The 16,455-nt window shown below is 37.3% G+C and overlaps 1 protein-coding gene across 1 annotated transcript in view; it reads left to right on the top strand.

Moving 5' to 3' along the window:
- Window positions 1-16,455, top strand: part of FOCAD (focadhesin) — a 502,178-nt gene that overhangs the window by 362,851 nt on the left and 122,872 nt on the right. Inside the window, exon 21 of the mRNA XM_007952545.2 lies at window positions 9,383-9,475. Within this exon, the coding sequence (XP_007950736.1) occupies window positions 9,383-9,475 (93 nt within the window). The remainder of the gene's footprint in view (window positions 1-9,382; window positions 9,476-16,455) is intronic.

A 16,455-nucleotide genomic window follows, 5' to 3' on the forward strand; every position in this document is an offset into this window, starting at 1 on the left:
TCAATCTCATTAATTCTGTCTTCCATTGTATCAATTCTACTCCTTTGCCCTTCCAATGTGTTATCTATTTCTGACAATTTAGTATTAATCTTTTGGATTTGTATCTGTAGATTTAGAATAATTTCTAATTTTTCATTTTGTTCTTGTATTTTCTTGCAAAATTCTTGTAAGGCTTTTTCTGTGTTTTCTTTGGTCTGTCTCTCAATCCTTTGAAGACACCTAAATATAATTCTTTTGAATTCCTTATCAGTGAGTTCCAATGCTGCTGCTTCCTCAGGGATGTGTTCTGGGTCTGTATCCTGCTCTGTTGCTTTTACCACTTTATCTTATTCTTTGTGTGGACTGTGATGATCTGTTGTCTCCAAGACATTGTGACGTTGTTGTATTTTGATCTGTGTTAACTGTTTGTGAAGAGCAGCCAAGGGTGATTCAGGCTCTTCTTGGTGGTTTTTTATCATTGGCCTGTTGGTGGAGAAGGTGGTAATGGCTCTCACTCAGTAAGTGAAGTTGTAGGAGGTGAGTGTAGTTGTGTCTTATGGGGTCTGTTGCTGTCTCCCACTCATGCAGACAAAAATTACAATTGTATAACCATCAGAGAAGTTAAAGCACATGGACAAATAATACACCATGCATTCACAGAGGAACAGTAACCAAATAAAAAAAAAAGGGAAGAAGAAGACGATGAAAAAAACAAGAAAACCTGCATTATCTGTGGCTTGGGCAATAAGAGAAAAAAGAGAAAGAAGAAAGGTAGAGAAGAAAATATTGGAAAAATACAAAAAGAAGAACAAGGAATCGGGTTAACCATGAGAAAAAAATAAACAAAAGGAAAGAAAAAAATTGCAACCAGGAATAGGGAAAAGAAAAAAAGCTGAAAACTAGGACCTGGGAGGGGAAGAATAAAGAATAATAGTATAAAGGACAAAAGTGCCAGTAATAATGTTGTTGTTTTGTGCCATAGAGTCGGACCTGACTTATAGTGACCCCTCCTTGGGTTTCTGAGGCAGTATCACTATGGAAGTAGATTGCCCCATCTTCCTTCCGAGGAGTGGCTCATGGGTTTGAACCACCTGCCTTCTGGTTAGCAGTCACGTGCCTTAGGCACTATGCTACCAGAGCTCCTGGTAATAATAATAGTAGTTTTAAAACAGACAAAAACAGGCACACTTAAAAAAAAGAAAAACGAAAGAGAAAAAAAATTGTGAGAGGGCAGGGCAGGGCACCCAGGCTTTGTCCGAGCACACAAACTGGGGTGGAGTTCCTGTAGGCCCAGAAGGTGGGTGAGAGTGGGGGATGGCCACACCTCCATTCACCACATGGGTATAGGGTATAAGAGTAACAAGGGGAATTTCGCACCTTTCCAGCCGTCCAGGTCCAGAATATCCTTGGGGTTACTTGCAAGTGGAACCTGTTCTTAAGCCCCTGGAATCTGGGAGAACACTGATGCTTTAAATATCCAAAATGATCAAGCTACTTGTAAACATTCACAATGGCTATGCCCTCCATATAGGCAAAATTCCACAGCTCAGTCCACCTTCCTCTTTGCTGCTGCTTCGCCTTTTATTCCCCAGCTACCAGAGCAGTCTTCCGTGCAGTCCCTAGCTAGCAGGGCTGAATTTAGGTTAATTCTTAGGTCCTACCACCACTAGACAGTCTTCGAGCTGTCTGTGCCGTCAGGATCGCTCAGGATTACTGCCAGACCACAGCTCCGTATGTCTCTTTTTTTTTTTTTTTTTGGTATTTTCATGCAAATTCTTCTGTTACATGGAGTTTAGTCCACTTCTGTATCCTTCCTTCAAGGCTTAGAGGTCTAGGATTATCTTCTGTGTCTGTGTTAGTTGGTTTCCCTTTTCTTTGTTGAAGAGGGTCTGTGCAGTCTTTGTCCCTATTCTGCCATCTTACCGGAACTCTGAGAACAAATTATTTCTTAAAGTAAATAGTTTACTTTCGATTCAAAAAGACTTTGAACATCATATAAAAGTATTTACACTTTATTCTTTAATGAGCCACCAAAGGCTTTTGAGAAAATGTTCTAGGTTAATGTAATAGCAGCAGCATTTAGAGTGAGTTAGAATAAGAAAATATTTTAGGCTATTAGGAGATCAGTTAGGTGGCCTCACAGTACTATTGGCAAGAATTCGATTTAAAACAGTCAAGAACTCTGGTGATACGATGGTTAAGAACTTAACTGCAAACAGAAAGTTCAGTGGTTGGGACCCACCAGAGGCTCCAAGGGTCAAAGACCTGACAATCTGCTCCCATAAAGATTTCAGCCTAGGAAATCTGTGAGGCAGTTCTACGCTGTCCTGTAGGATAGCTATGAATCATAAGCAGCTTACCTGTGACACTCAACAACAAATCAGTGAGGAAGAAAGTAAAGTAGGGAGAAATATTATAATCATTTCACACAAAAACTTGACAGTTTAGTTGAGGGGCTAAGAAAAAGTCCAGGCTAAGTCAGAATTTCAAATTTAGTGGCTGGGGTATTGATGGATGATATTGAAAGAAACAGGAAAGATAGAAGGCAGAATGGATTTTGAATATTGATGATGAAGAAGTGTATACAGAGTATAATAGAAGGTGGGAGGTGAAAATTTGAGAAGTACATGTTCTAAAAGCTGTGATTTTCAAACTCTTTTTTTTAATTGAAGTTATTTACATAAGTGTATTTTCTTCACTTTTAGTGTCTAGTTCTCTGAATTTTGACAAAAACATACTTTCATGTAACCACCATTACAATCCAGATATACAATAGCTCTGTCACACTAAAAAATTCTTCCATGCTTGTTTGCAGTCAGCCCCTCTTCTTACCCCATCTGGTGGCATCCACTAATCTCTTTTCTATTTCTATAGTTTTAACTGTGTTGGAGAACAGTGATGGTTCAGTAGTAGAATTCTAACTTTCCATATGGGAGATCAGTTTCTCTAATGCAGTTTCTAATGCACCTCAAACAGCTACTGCCCCTCTGTCAGCTATGATACTGAACAGGTTTTTAGAGCTTCTAGACTGAGAGAGGCTAGTAAGAAAGCCATGGTGATCTGCTTCCAAATATCAGCCAATGAAAACCTTAAGGACCACAATAATCCAATCCCATTGTGCACAGGGTCGCCATGAGTTAGGGGTCAATTCAGTGGCACCTGACAACAGCAACAACTATGGGAACCACCACAAAGTAGAGTTGAATGACCAGGAAGGCTAGACTCTAATCTCTCAGTCTTTGTTCTTATTTTTATCCAGTTTTACTTTTCTCTGTTTTATATATTGGCATTTTACCTAAAATTGTATTTGGGGTAGGTAGAGGGTGGTGGGAAAAAAAATCCATAGCTAAATGGTTGACTGCATTATTCTACAGTGTTACTGTTATGACCCTGAGCCATCATAATCTTACCAGTATTATTGTGGTAATCTCAGAATAGGTCTCTCTGCTTTGACCATTGTTCCCTATAGTCTATTCTCATCATAGTAGTCAAACTGATCCTTTCACAGTGTTTTTCTCAAAACCTTGTAATGGCTACCCCTTTCCTAACAGTGAAAACAAACTTTGAAACATGATCTCCAAGGCCCTGTTTATCTGGGTCCCTGGTAATTCTGTGACCTTCTTCCACTGTCTCCTTTGCTTACTTTGCTCTAGTTACACTGGCCTTATTTCCACTCCTAAAACATGTCAGCCATGTGCCCACCTTAGGACTTTGCCTTACTTTGTTTTATTTTTTCAAGTTGAGGTAAAATTCACATAACATAAAGTTAACCATTTCAAAGGATACAATTCAGTGGTATTTTGTACCTTCACAATGTTGTATATCTATCATATCTATCTAGCTCCAAAACATTTTTATTAACCCTCAAAGGAGACCCTGCATCCATTAAGCAGTCAATTCCCATTCCCTCCTCTCTCCAGCCCCTAGCAATCACTAGTAGGCTTTCCATCTCTATGGATTTACCTATTCTGAATATTTCATCTAAGCAGAATCATGAAATATCTGACCTTTTGTGTCTAACTTCTTTCACTTAGCATAATATTTTCAAGGTTCATCCACATTGTAGCATGTATCCAAACTTCATTCTTTTTTATGTCTGAATAATATTCCATTGTATGAATATATACTTTTTGTGTATCGATGGACATTTGAGTTTTCCACTTTTTTGGCTTTTGTGAATAATGCTACCACGAACATCTTTTTTTAAAAAAATTTTTATTGTAGTTTGGGTGAAAGTTTACAGAGCAAATTTGTTTTCCATTTCAATAATTTATCTACATTTTGTTTTGAGACATTGTTTGCAATCCCTACAGTGCAACAGCACTGTTCCTGCTTTCTCACTGTGTTCCCCATTTGCATTCATCCTTCTTTCTTGCCACTTCCTGCCTTCTGAACTTTGCTTTGGGGCAAAATGCTACCCTTTTGGTCTCATATGGTTGATTGTTCTGAGGAGTATGTTCCTTCCTGGTTTTATTGTTCACTTTATAAGCCTATTATTTGACTGAACATTGATTCCCAGGCATCGGCTCAGTTCTAGGCTTGAGGAGTGTCTAAGGGTTGCAGTCTCAGGGGTTCTACCAGTCTCTATCAGACCAATAAGTTTGGTCTTTTTTATGATTTTGAATTTTGTTTTACATTTTTTTCTCTTCCCACTCTGTTGAGTACTTTCTATATGAACCCTTCAGAGTGGTCAGTAGTGGTAGCTGGGCACCATCTAGTTCCTCTGATCTTAGAGTAGTAGTGGCTGTGGTTCACATGGTCCGTTAGTCCTTTGGACCACTTGTTTCCTTGAGTCTGATTTTCTTCACTTTTTTTGCTCTGTGTGGGGAAAGACCGTAGTTGCATTTTAAATGGCCATGTACAAGCTTTTAAGACCTCAGTCCCTACTCACCAAAGTAGTAATGTAAAACATTGTCTTGGTGGACTATGTTATACCATTTGACCTAGATGACTCTCGAGCCCAGTGACTCATTCCCTCAAGGTGTTTGGTTATAGCTAAGAAGTTTTCACAACTTTACCTCTTGTATGCTGTACTATATCTATGGCTATATTTGCAGCACATGCAAATACATATATAGAAATAACCTCTGCCATACTTATATATGAAGGCATTCTAGTGATGTAGTGGTTAAAGCATTTGGCTGCTAACTAAAAGGTCAGTGGTTCAAAACCACCAGCCACTACGTGGAAGAAAGATGAGGCAGTCTGCTTCCATAAAGATTTATAGCCTTGGAAACCCTATGGGGCAGGGCTCCTCTGTCCTGTAGGGTCTCAGTGAATTAGAGTTGGCTCAATGGCAGTACATTTGGTGTTTTATATATATGAGTTTGGTGTGTATGTATATATCTATTTGTGTGTGTGTGTGTGTGTGTGTATGTTATATTCTCATGGGTGTACTCCCATTTACCTTCCTACATCTATTCAGCTTGCACATCTACCTATGCATCTAGTCATAGATTATTGTTTGGTATTACTATTATTGTAGGATTTTGTATGTAATAAGTGTTTACTTTTGTTGCCTTTGACATTTGTTTATCTCTTGGTATCTTCCTTTGCCTTGGTCATGTTGTGCTGACATCCTCCTTAATGTATATCACCTTTCCCTTTACCCAAGTTAATACAAGTTAATAGATGTAGAACTAGAATGTTCCTTAGAAGGGAGAATGGCTCGACTTTACCTCACGTACTTTAGTTATGTTGTCAGAAGGAAACAGTCTCTGGAGAAGGATATCATGCTTGGTAAAGTGTACAGGCTCAATGAAAAAGGGGACGACCCTCAACAAGATGGATTGATGTAGTGGCTGTGATGAAGGGCTCAAGCATAGCAAAGATTGTGAGGACGGTCCAGGATTGGGCAGTGTTTCATTCCATTGTACGTAGGGTTGCTATGAGTTAGAGCCAAGTCGATGGCATCTAACAACAACAACAACACTCTTGGTGATTTTCCCTCATTTCCCTTCCTATCCCTTGTAACCATCAAAAAAAAAAAAAAAATTCTTTCTGAGTGTAAACCTTTTCTTGACTTTTTATAATAGTGGTGTCGTATAGTATTTGACCTTTTATGATTGACTTATTTCACTCAGCATCATGTCCTCCAGGTTCATCTATGTTGTGATGTGTTTCACAGGTTCTTCATTGTTCTTTAACATTGTGTAGTATGCAATTGGGAGCTCTGGTGGCACAGTGCCTAAGGCATTTGACTGCTAACCAGAAGGCTGGTAGTTCATACCCACCAGCCACTCCTTGGAAGGAAGATTAGGCAATCTACTTCTGTAGAGATACTGCCTTGGAAACCCAGGGAGGAGTTGCTATGAGTCAAATCGACTTGATGGCAGTGAGTTCGGTTTTTTTGGTTTTAGTATGCAGTTATGTGTATGAACCATATTTTGTATATCCATTCATCCACTGGATGATTTGTACTTAAGATTTTTCCACATTCTTGCTCTTGTGAATGATGCTGCGATGAACATGGGTGTGTACTACTATGAATGTTTGTGTATGAAAATTTGTTTGAGTACCTGTTTTCAATTCTTTTGCATATATACCTAGAAGTGAACTTGCTGGAGCATATAGTAATTATATGTTTAACTTTCTGAGGAATCACCAGTCTATTTTCCACAGAGTTTAGCACCATTTTACTTTCCTACTAGCACTAATTTGGTTTTTACATCCTCATCTCCTTCAAGTTTTTGCTCAGACTTCACCTTTTCACTAAGATCTACCCTGGTGACCCTATTTAACCCTGTAACCTGCTCCCATCTCCAGTCATTAGCATCCTTCTTTCCTTTGCCCCACTTGCTTATTTTCCAACATGTTATCTCTTTCTTAGGCACAAACCTCATGTTTTGTTGCACTCCCTATTTTGTATATATAGAAACTCTTCCTCTTCCTTACATCATAATACCTGTTCACTTAAACAGTCCATGAGACAGCCATCATTATACAAGTATATATACTTACTTATAGAAAAAAATAAATTTAACACATTCATTAGCACCTGGTGACACTGGTTGAGAACCATGCTTTCCCATCTACTGAATAACCAGAGTATAATTTCATGATTTGAAGTTATTTTGTGGATTGCATTTCCTTCAAAGACATCTCACAAGTACAGCAAATAATACATGTTTTCATATTTAACAAATGCTAATTGATTGTATTTTTCAAACTAAAATATAGGCAACATGGGTGACTAAATGTTGAATTCTAGTAACATCCTAAAATGTATTTTTGTCAAAAATGTTGAATTGTAATAATAATAATAATAATAATAAAAACCGAAATGTGTTTTTGTTGTCTTGTTCTTGTGACACATTTGGAGTAGAAGGGCATGACTGTTTTCAAGCTGTCTCCCTAATCTCACTTCATTAAGGGAAAAAGCAACAGAGGGCATTTAAAGAGATTTATTCACAGATAACTCCATAGAACAATAAGACTAGGATATAATCCCATGCAACATGGGAAGTTCAGACTGGCATGTGCACTCACCTTCAGATGTGGTGTTGGAGCAGCAGGAGAAGAATTAACTTTAACCTTCAATTTATAACCTCTTTTTAAATAGGCTTCCTGACATGAATATCTTAGTATTTAAAAGCTCAACATTTGATTTGTTCAATTTCTTTTACCTTTTTTTTTCTGTAATCCTTCCTTTTTTTTTTTTTTTAACTCAAATTTAAGAAGCAATTGAGATCATTGTCTTCCCAAAAACATCCAGTGTTGTTTATTGCCAATTTGCTGAGGCTGTGGATGTTCTCAGAAGTGCAATGATATCCACAGATTACTTGGCAGGAAAATGTAAACATATTTTGAGGTCTTAAAGTAAGAGTTAAAAATAAAAGCTTTGGTTGTGATGTTTGAGTATTGTTTTTGTTAATTCAAAGGACTCAAAATAAGGTTTAAAGATAGTTAATGTAGTTTATGAAAAGGGAACAGAATTTATAGGAATAAAGTTAAAGTATTTTCCCCAGATTTTGGAAACAGAGCACAGTCTAAGATTAATGCCTCTTCAGCTGGAAATGTGGCCTTGTTGCGGTTGACTAGGAATAACAAGAGAAGCAGGCACTGGGGGGCCTGCTCCTTAAAGGATTTCTGTTGACATATTGTTAAGCCCCTCCTTTCACTCAACAGAGTGAGTACTTACTTTGAAAAAGACCAGTCTTTATAATGTTTTAAAGTTCATTTCATGGTTAAGTGAGACTGTATGAGTATCTAGTTTTTAAAATACAGTGGTGGAATGAAAGGTGGCAACGGTCAGAATATATCTTAGTCTACTTTGTCCCCATAGCTTGTGCCATCACATTATAATTTGTCTCATAATCTATTTATTTGTGCCTATTTCTGGCTCTCCCACTATCTACAAAGTTCTTTGCAGAACTGATTGATATGCTCCCACAGTACCTTGCACCACACTAAGATTGGGATTGAAGAAAATACCAGAGACCATGGGAACCAACTCTGTTATCTTCCCTATCACAAGGCACTTGAGAAATTAATTCTTATAGTACAATAAAATGCCCTTAAGCATTCTAGTTATTGTGAGTCTGTTATATTTATATTTCTCTCTCTCTCTCTTTTTTTTTTTTTTTGATCTGTAGGGAACAGACTGAAGTTTTAGCTGTTTGAGTTTAGATGAGCTGAGTTACAGGAAACGTGAAATGTGATGCACTGTGACTGTTTTTCTTGAGTGCTCTTTCTTTAACTGAAGCAGACCTTGGGAAGATTTGTTGCAAGATAACCGTATACTAATAGGAAGAAACAGAAATGACTATGAAAACCAGATGTTTTGTCTGGGCCTCTATTCAGAAACAGAGTTTTAGTGTTGGCATGTATCATTTTTCTCTTGTTTACCCACATTGATTAAAGGACACTTATCTAGTGGCGTGCACAGTTGCTGGGCACAGTACTCATTTGCAAGCTCTTACCATGAAATTTTCTACAGAACATGGTATTTCTTTTGGCAATTTAAGTTTGTTACTTCAGAAATCATCATATTAGAAATACAAGATATGAGCAATATTTATTTGTATTTAAAATTACTAGGGGGATTTGCTAGATAATACCTGGTTTCCTGACATTGGAAAGAGGTTTTCAGAGTTTCCTCCTAATTTTCAAGGACAGATTTATATTACACATACATGTTAATGTGTTATTATTGTAGGATTTTATTTGCTTTAATTTAGAAATTCCAGGCTTATTTTATTTTTACTTTATAAGATTCTGAACTCTTTTTCTTTGGAAATATCCAAAAGATCTTATTTGTGGTTCTGACCCTAGACTGATTTGGTTTTCTTTAGAATCTAATTCATTTAAATAAAGGGGAAGGAAGACTTGATGATAGACTTTTAATTTTGTTCTGTTTTAATGCTATGTAGTCTAATTTATATCCTGGTACATTTTCCCACAGGTTCACATTCAGCTCTTGGAGTGGCACCGTGCAATATTTCTCCCACAGGCCTGGCTGGCATATATGAATCGAGCATATCATGCCATTTTACAGGTAATGAAACCATAGAATGGTTTTTTTTTTTTGAGGAGTGTCTCCTTCTTTTTCTCAAATTTTAATGCAAATATTTAATAACAAAGCACATGGGAAAATAGCATTACCAAAATGATGGTTACTTTCTCTTATAAAAGAACGTGAGGCCTACTGGTGGTTGCACTTAAAATTTATGTGCTGATGTTTCCCACACCTGTGTCTTCAGCCCAGAGTTCCCTCCTGGGCACTACTCTCCTATGTCCTGCTGCATTCTGAACATCTCCACTTGGCTGTCCCATGACATCTCAACTTGAGCATATCACTTCAGACTTACACCCGTGCTTCCTCAAACTGGACTTGTTAGACTTGCTTAACCCTTCCACTGAATTTTATGTGCTAGCCTTACTAAAAAGGAGCTCTGATGGCATAGTGGATATGGTGCTTGGCTACTAACCAGAAGGTCAGTGGTTCAAACCCACTGGCTCCTCCACAGAAGGAAGATGGGGCAATCTACTTCTGTAAAGATTTACTGCCTCAGCAACCCAATGGGAGTTGCTATGAATCAGAACTGACAACAAGGCAGTGAATTTGGTTTTTTGGTTTTGAGCCTTACTAAATGTCTTTGTTTTCCCAAAATCAGCAGGCCTTTCCAAACCTCTTGACTTACATACATACTGTTCCTTCTGTCTCACACATTTCCATTCTCTCTTTGCCCGCCTAATTTCTATGTGTTCTTTAAATCAGTTTACATGGGAAGGCACCTGTGTCCCTCACTCTACTCCCTACTGGATTACATGCCTCTTTTATGTGCTTCCTTACTACCTATGCCTCCCTTTTAAAGCTCTTATCATACTGGCTATGTGTCTGGGACCTCCGGTTGTCTGTCTCTAGAGAGCAGGAGCTGTTTCTCTTCTCAGTTGCCTCTCTGGAGCCTGACAAGTGTGTAAAACATACAGATGCTCACTAAACAAATAAGATATGTTCAATGTGACTTCATTTAGTCCAATATAAGTTACAGTTTGTGATTTTTAAATTTAGAAATAATTTTAATCAGTTTGGGAATATATCAGCAATTAACACTAAGAGAAAATAGCTAGCTTGACCCTTTTTCCTAGTTTAAAATTCATTGTCGTAGATAATGAAAAGGGGGTGGGGACTGATGACACTTCAGCAATTTATGGCCCAGAGTAAGAATTTCATAGAGTCCCAGGAAGTACAATGTTAAAGTAAACAGCTGTCCTATAAAATATAGTGGAGCTCCATTTATGCTGCAGCGCAGCTTACCAAGTCTAGAATTTATAAAATACTCATACATCTTCAAAGATTTGAAGATTCTAATGGATCTTTAAAGATTCATTAGAACTGAGTAGAGGACCAGGAATCCACATATCTAACAAGCTGCCAGTTAATTTTGCTTGTGTGTGTGTGTGTATGTGTGTGTGTTTGGTAAAAGTTTATGCAGCAAGTTAGGCTCCCATTTGACAGTTTCCACACTTGTTCATTGACATCAGTTACATTTTTTACAACATCAACATTCTCTTTAATTGTGTTTTCCAGTGTTGTAGTTTTCCTACCTCTTTATCTTCTTATCTTTGCTTTAGAGCAAATGTTGACCTTGTGATCTTATATAGATGGTTTTTTAGTACAGAATTGTTCTTGTGGGCAATATCCATTATTTCATGTGCCACTCTACTATTTAGCTAAAGGTGATGTCAGGAGATAGTTGTGGTTCGAGGTTTAAAGAGTATTTCAGGGCAGTAGTCTCAGGGAGTCCTGTGGTCTCAACTGGTCCAGTTAATCTGACCTTTCTTAAGAATTTAAATTTTGTTCTACATTTTTCTCCCATTTGATCCAAGAATATCTATTGTTGTCTTGATTAGAGCAGTCTGGTTTTACCCAGGCACCATCTAGTTCTTCTAGTCACGGGGTAGATGAGGTCATGGCTCATATAGGCTATCAGCCTTGTAGAATTGCTTCTTTACACATTTTGGTTACAGTCTTACTCTGTTGCTCCTAACAAGTAGGGACAATAGTGGTATCTTAGATGGTCTCTCACAAGTTTTTAAGACCCTGTATACTACTTATATTTCACTAGGATGCAGAACATGAACTTTGTGAACTATATTATGCCAATTAACTGAGCTTTCCTATGAGACTATTGTCCTAAACTGTCAAACCTAGAAAACCAATCTCAGAAGGTATTTGGTTATGTCTGAGGAATATATGTACTTGTATTTTCAATGACTACATAAGCCTTCACACACATATCTGTACTTATATGTACATATACAAATTTCTATGTATCACTTATATGTATGTACCTGTATCTACTCATATGCCTGTACCCATCCATATGTACTCATACACTTGTTTTTGGGTCTTTATTGAAGTTGTTGCCATTTTGTGTATGTCAGATTCTTTAGTACAGGCATCCTTTTGTTTTCAGCACTTCTCAGCAGCATCATTCACTTTGTTCATACTGTGCTCATCCATATTCAGTGCCACTTTCCCATCACTAAAAATAACAAGTATCTATGGTCTAAAGCATGCTTTTCACTCCTTCCTGCACCTCCCTCCTAACCAGCAATGAGCACTGATCTCTTTATAGATAAAAGAGTTCTTATTGTATTCTTTATTATGTTATTATGTTCTTTTTATGAAAGAGGGATCACAAGATATTTGACCTTATACTGGACTTACTTCACTTAATATTAAGCCCTCCAGATCCATTGCCAGGTGGTATAATGCAGTTAGTCTATCCGCTGTGCTTTGAGCAACATTATTTTAGATGGTTCCCCAAAACTTCATTGGAATCTGTCTTTTAAAGTTGTTCTCTTGAAACCATTGCTTCCTTTTGTTCAGCTTACTCCATTTTTATCCTTAGCAGCCTCTGGGCACCCAGTATGTATTGAATAGATGCATGAGTGAATGACTCTTACTTCTGTATATTTTCTTAAATGATTATACACATTAGTTATCATTTTTTGTTCAAGAGAGTTTAGAGCTAGAGTATACATTTTACCTCAGTAATTTTGCAGTGTTTTTCTTCGGCAAACATTTATGGAGCACTTTTTCCTGGCCAGGCCCTATACTGGAATGGGGGGATACAAAGGAGAATTAAACACTTCTTCCTTATGAGTCCAGCTGGGGAAACTAACATGGCTACTAGAAATTTCAATATAATATCTTTGATGCTTTAATAGAGGATGCACAGAGTACTGTGGGGCATCTTGAGAAAGGGAGCAATTGCTCCTCCTTCTGCAGAATGAACTGTGAGTTTTATTTAGCCCTTAGCATAAGAAAGTCTCAATTGAATAGGATTAGAATATAATTCTTATAGATGACTCTCCATTGATTAAAAAAAATCTTCATGATTATTTTTCATAAACTAACAGTTATTGGATAACTAGTGTGTGCATAACACATAGCACATATTATTTCAATTAATCTTTACAGAAAGCCTTTGAAGTGGATGTTATTAACCCATGTATAATGAGATTATAGGTGGGGAAGCAGGGTTTGCAAATCAAATGGCTCAAAATCCAACAGTCAGTAAATGAAAGACATTGAGCTTAACCCAGATTTGTCTGTCTGCAGAGCTTCAGCTTTTTCCACCGCATCATGCATTTTCCCTAACTCTGTCATTGGTTGTAATAACACATAATGCAAATTGGTTTAATGTTTTAAAGACAGATCTATTTATGAAAAGCCAGCTGTGTGTTTTTAGTAAAACCAGTCAATTACTGGGCCTTTCTGCTGTTGTAGGTGATGCTATTTATCTTTATTTATTTATCATTTAAGATCTCTTTTCTTTGGATTTCTAATGAGAAGTCCAGTTCTGTTGAGAATTGGAGAATTGGAAACAAAAGAAATAAAGCTGAAAAGATAGACTATATAATAAGAACACCTTTAGTTTTATTTGAAATTACAGCAATATGTTATAATCTATCACTTTTACTTGAAAGTAAGAGTTGATACATTTTAAGTGGTAAACAAGTGTTTTAATGAGTCCACATATTTAAACAGAATTTATGATATCTCAGAAGAATTGGAGCAACTGCCAGACTCTGACTATATGAAGTATTTCTGTCATAGAGGACACTTCTTTGTGGGAATTATACTTTCTTCCATCTAGGCTAGGCATAATTTGTAGCGGTAAACTGTTGTTGTTGTTGTTGTTGTTGTTATATGCCGTCGAGTTGGACCTGACTCATAGCGACCCCTCCTTGGGTTTCTGAGGCAGTATCACTATGGAAGTACATTGCCCATCTTCCTTCCAAGGAGTGGCTGGTGGGTTTGAACCGCCAGCCTTCTGGTTAGCAGTCAAATGCCTTAGGCACTATGCCACCAGAGCTCCTTATAGCAGTAAACTAGGGGATTATTTAGAGGAGCCATTTTTTAATTCAATTAAGCTTAGGAGATAGGCTCAAAGCTATAGCTTGTATTACTTCCTGAAGTCCCTGCATAGCACAAATGGTTAAGCATCTGACTACTAGACAAAAGATTGGCCATTTGAACCCACCAGTCACCTTGGGAGACAAACCTTGGGAGATCTGCTTCTGAAAGCTCACTGCCTAAGTTCTATTCTGCACAGCTGGGGTCACCATGATTCAGAAGCAACTCAATGACAACTAACAATAAAACATTACTCCCTAGAGGCTGATTATGAGGGGAATCATTTTTAGATCTGAGAACACTAGTGGCTTCTACTTTACGTTTTCTAGTCGTTTACATCTAGCCTTATCTAATTTTCTCATGAAAACTTGGAGTTTTCAATTATAAACATATCAATGGGGTTGACATGGGGAGATATTTGGGTTTCTTCCCATTATGATGAAAAATCCCTCTGGAGACTGACTGTCAGTTCAGAGACCATTTTGGGAAGGAGCTCTCTATAGCATTTTTTCCCTTGTTGCCCTTGTGGGATGCTGAGTTTAGGGTCACCACCAGTCTTTGTGTAAAGAGCTCTGAGGGATTGTGAATGTGACCTCAAACAGGAGAGGGGTAAAAGAGCAGATTAACAGCAGATACTTATTTCCTGAGTTGGTCAGCTAGTTGCAAAATAATCTGAAATCAAAGTCAAGGTCAGGAACCATGACTCTAGTAAATTACTCTCTGACCATTTGTAAGTATTTTTGTTTTCTCTAAAAAAAATGTTTAACTTTTGATTTGGAACTAGGTGAAATTGCTCACTATAATCAGCAAGCTCTTGATTATATAGACTGATGGTATATAGTAATAGGGATAGATAGATTAATAATTGAAATCTGCATGCAATCTAACAATCTCAATTTAGGACATCATTTCAGCTGTTTCTTTACCAATGAATGTTTCCCCCCCTCAATCACAGCTGTTGAGCAGAAGCAGAGATGACTGAGTTGAATGGCACTGGATCTCTCTATTACCGATAGACTGAAAATTGGAAGGCAAAGCGAGTCTGAATAATTAGCCTAAAGTAGAGTGGGTGGGAGGAATTAGGGAGACATTCCAGAAAAAGAGATTGAAAGGAACAGAGGCTCTGAGAAAGAAAACAATAAGTACTTTACTTGGTCACAATAGCTGGTTTATAGCTATAGGGGAGATTAGAAAAGTAGACTTTATGAAGAGGTGATACTTATACTAGCTTTCCCATGTTTTATTTATTTCTAAATAGATGTTAACCTTTTGATTTCCTGTCCCTTGTCTTTTTTTTTCTGAAAGCATTTGGGAAATAAATATATTTGTTGTTGTTGTTGTTGTTGTTTGCCATCGAGTCGCCCCCGACTCATAGCGACCCCTCCTTGGGTTTCCGAGGCAGTATCACTATGGAAGTAGGATTGCCCAACCTTCCTATACTAGCTTTCTCATGTTTTATTTATTTCTAAATAGATGTTAACCTTTTGATTTCCTGTCCCTTGTCTTTTTTTTCTGAAAGCATTTGGGAAATAAATATATTAGGAGTAATTAAAGAAGTATAATTTAAGAAACATAACTAGGGGAGACAGGAAACAAAAATTATTTTCTATGTTGTCTACACTCCTGGAAGGCCAATATCAATATCAAATATTATAACAATATCAACATTTTACCAGATGGTTCATCTCTAATACCATACTCTAAGAGACAGATTCTGTTTCAAAATATGGAGACAAAGATGGGTATAATTGAACTAAACAGAAATATGAAGGATGTGAATAGAGTACTCCTCAAATACCAGAATGCCTGAACTGATGAGCCCCAGGGCATTGTGTGCCAGAAGTTGTGCTAAATACACTAAGACTCCATGGACTAATAAAACAGTCCTTGCCTTCAGTGAACTCATAGGCTAGTAACTGAGAGCATATAAGAGAAATACAAGAACATGTAACTTTGGATAATAATACATTTTGGGGAACTGTGTACTCCATGATGTTATGTAGACTAAAAATATGAATAAATTCAAGAAGGGCTTAGATACATTCATGAAAGATTGTTTCATAAGAAGTTAAGGGGATTTGGGGGGGTTGTTATTAACTGAGTAGCTGACATCAAATGAATTTTGACTGAAAGCAGAGAATACCAAAATGATGTTCAGCTGTGTTTTATTGATTATGCAAAGGCTGTGGATCATAACAAAGTATAGACAACATTGTGAAGAATGGGAATTCCAGAAAACGTAATTGTCCTTATTGGGAACCTGTACATAGACCAAGAGGCAGTCATTCAAACACAACAAGGAGATACTGAGTGGTCCTATAAGGTAAACAATGGCAGGAAAGTATGTATTCATTAGAACAAGCAACCATATAAGATCAAAAGAGCCACATTTCCCATGGGATAAAGCTAAGAAGGCAGGAAGGAGTAGGAAAGAAGGACAAAGGGTAATCGTTAACACAAGTAGGAAATGTGAAGAGTGTTGTTACATTGTGGGGATTGTAGTGAATGTCACAAAACAAAGTGTGTATGAATTGTTGAATGGAAAACCAACTTGCTCTGTAGATTCTCACCCAAATCACAATTTTTTTTCCTTTTTTTTTTTTTTT

The sequence above is a fragment of the Orycteropus afer genome, unplaced genomic scaffold, assembly GCF_000298275.1.
Source record: "Orycteropus afer afer isolate SDZICR_OR568_19922 unplaced genomic scaffold, OryAfe1.0 scaffold00345, whole genome shotgun sequence".
Taxonomy (NCBI): domain Eukaryota; kingdom Metazoa; phylum Chordata; class Mammalia; order Tubulidentata; family Orycteropodidae; genus Orycteropus; species Orycteropus afer.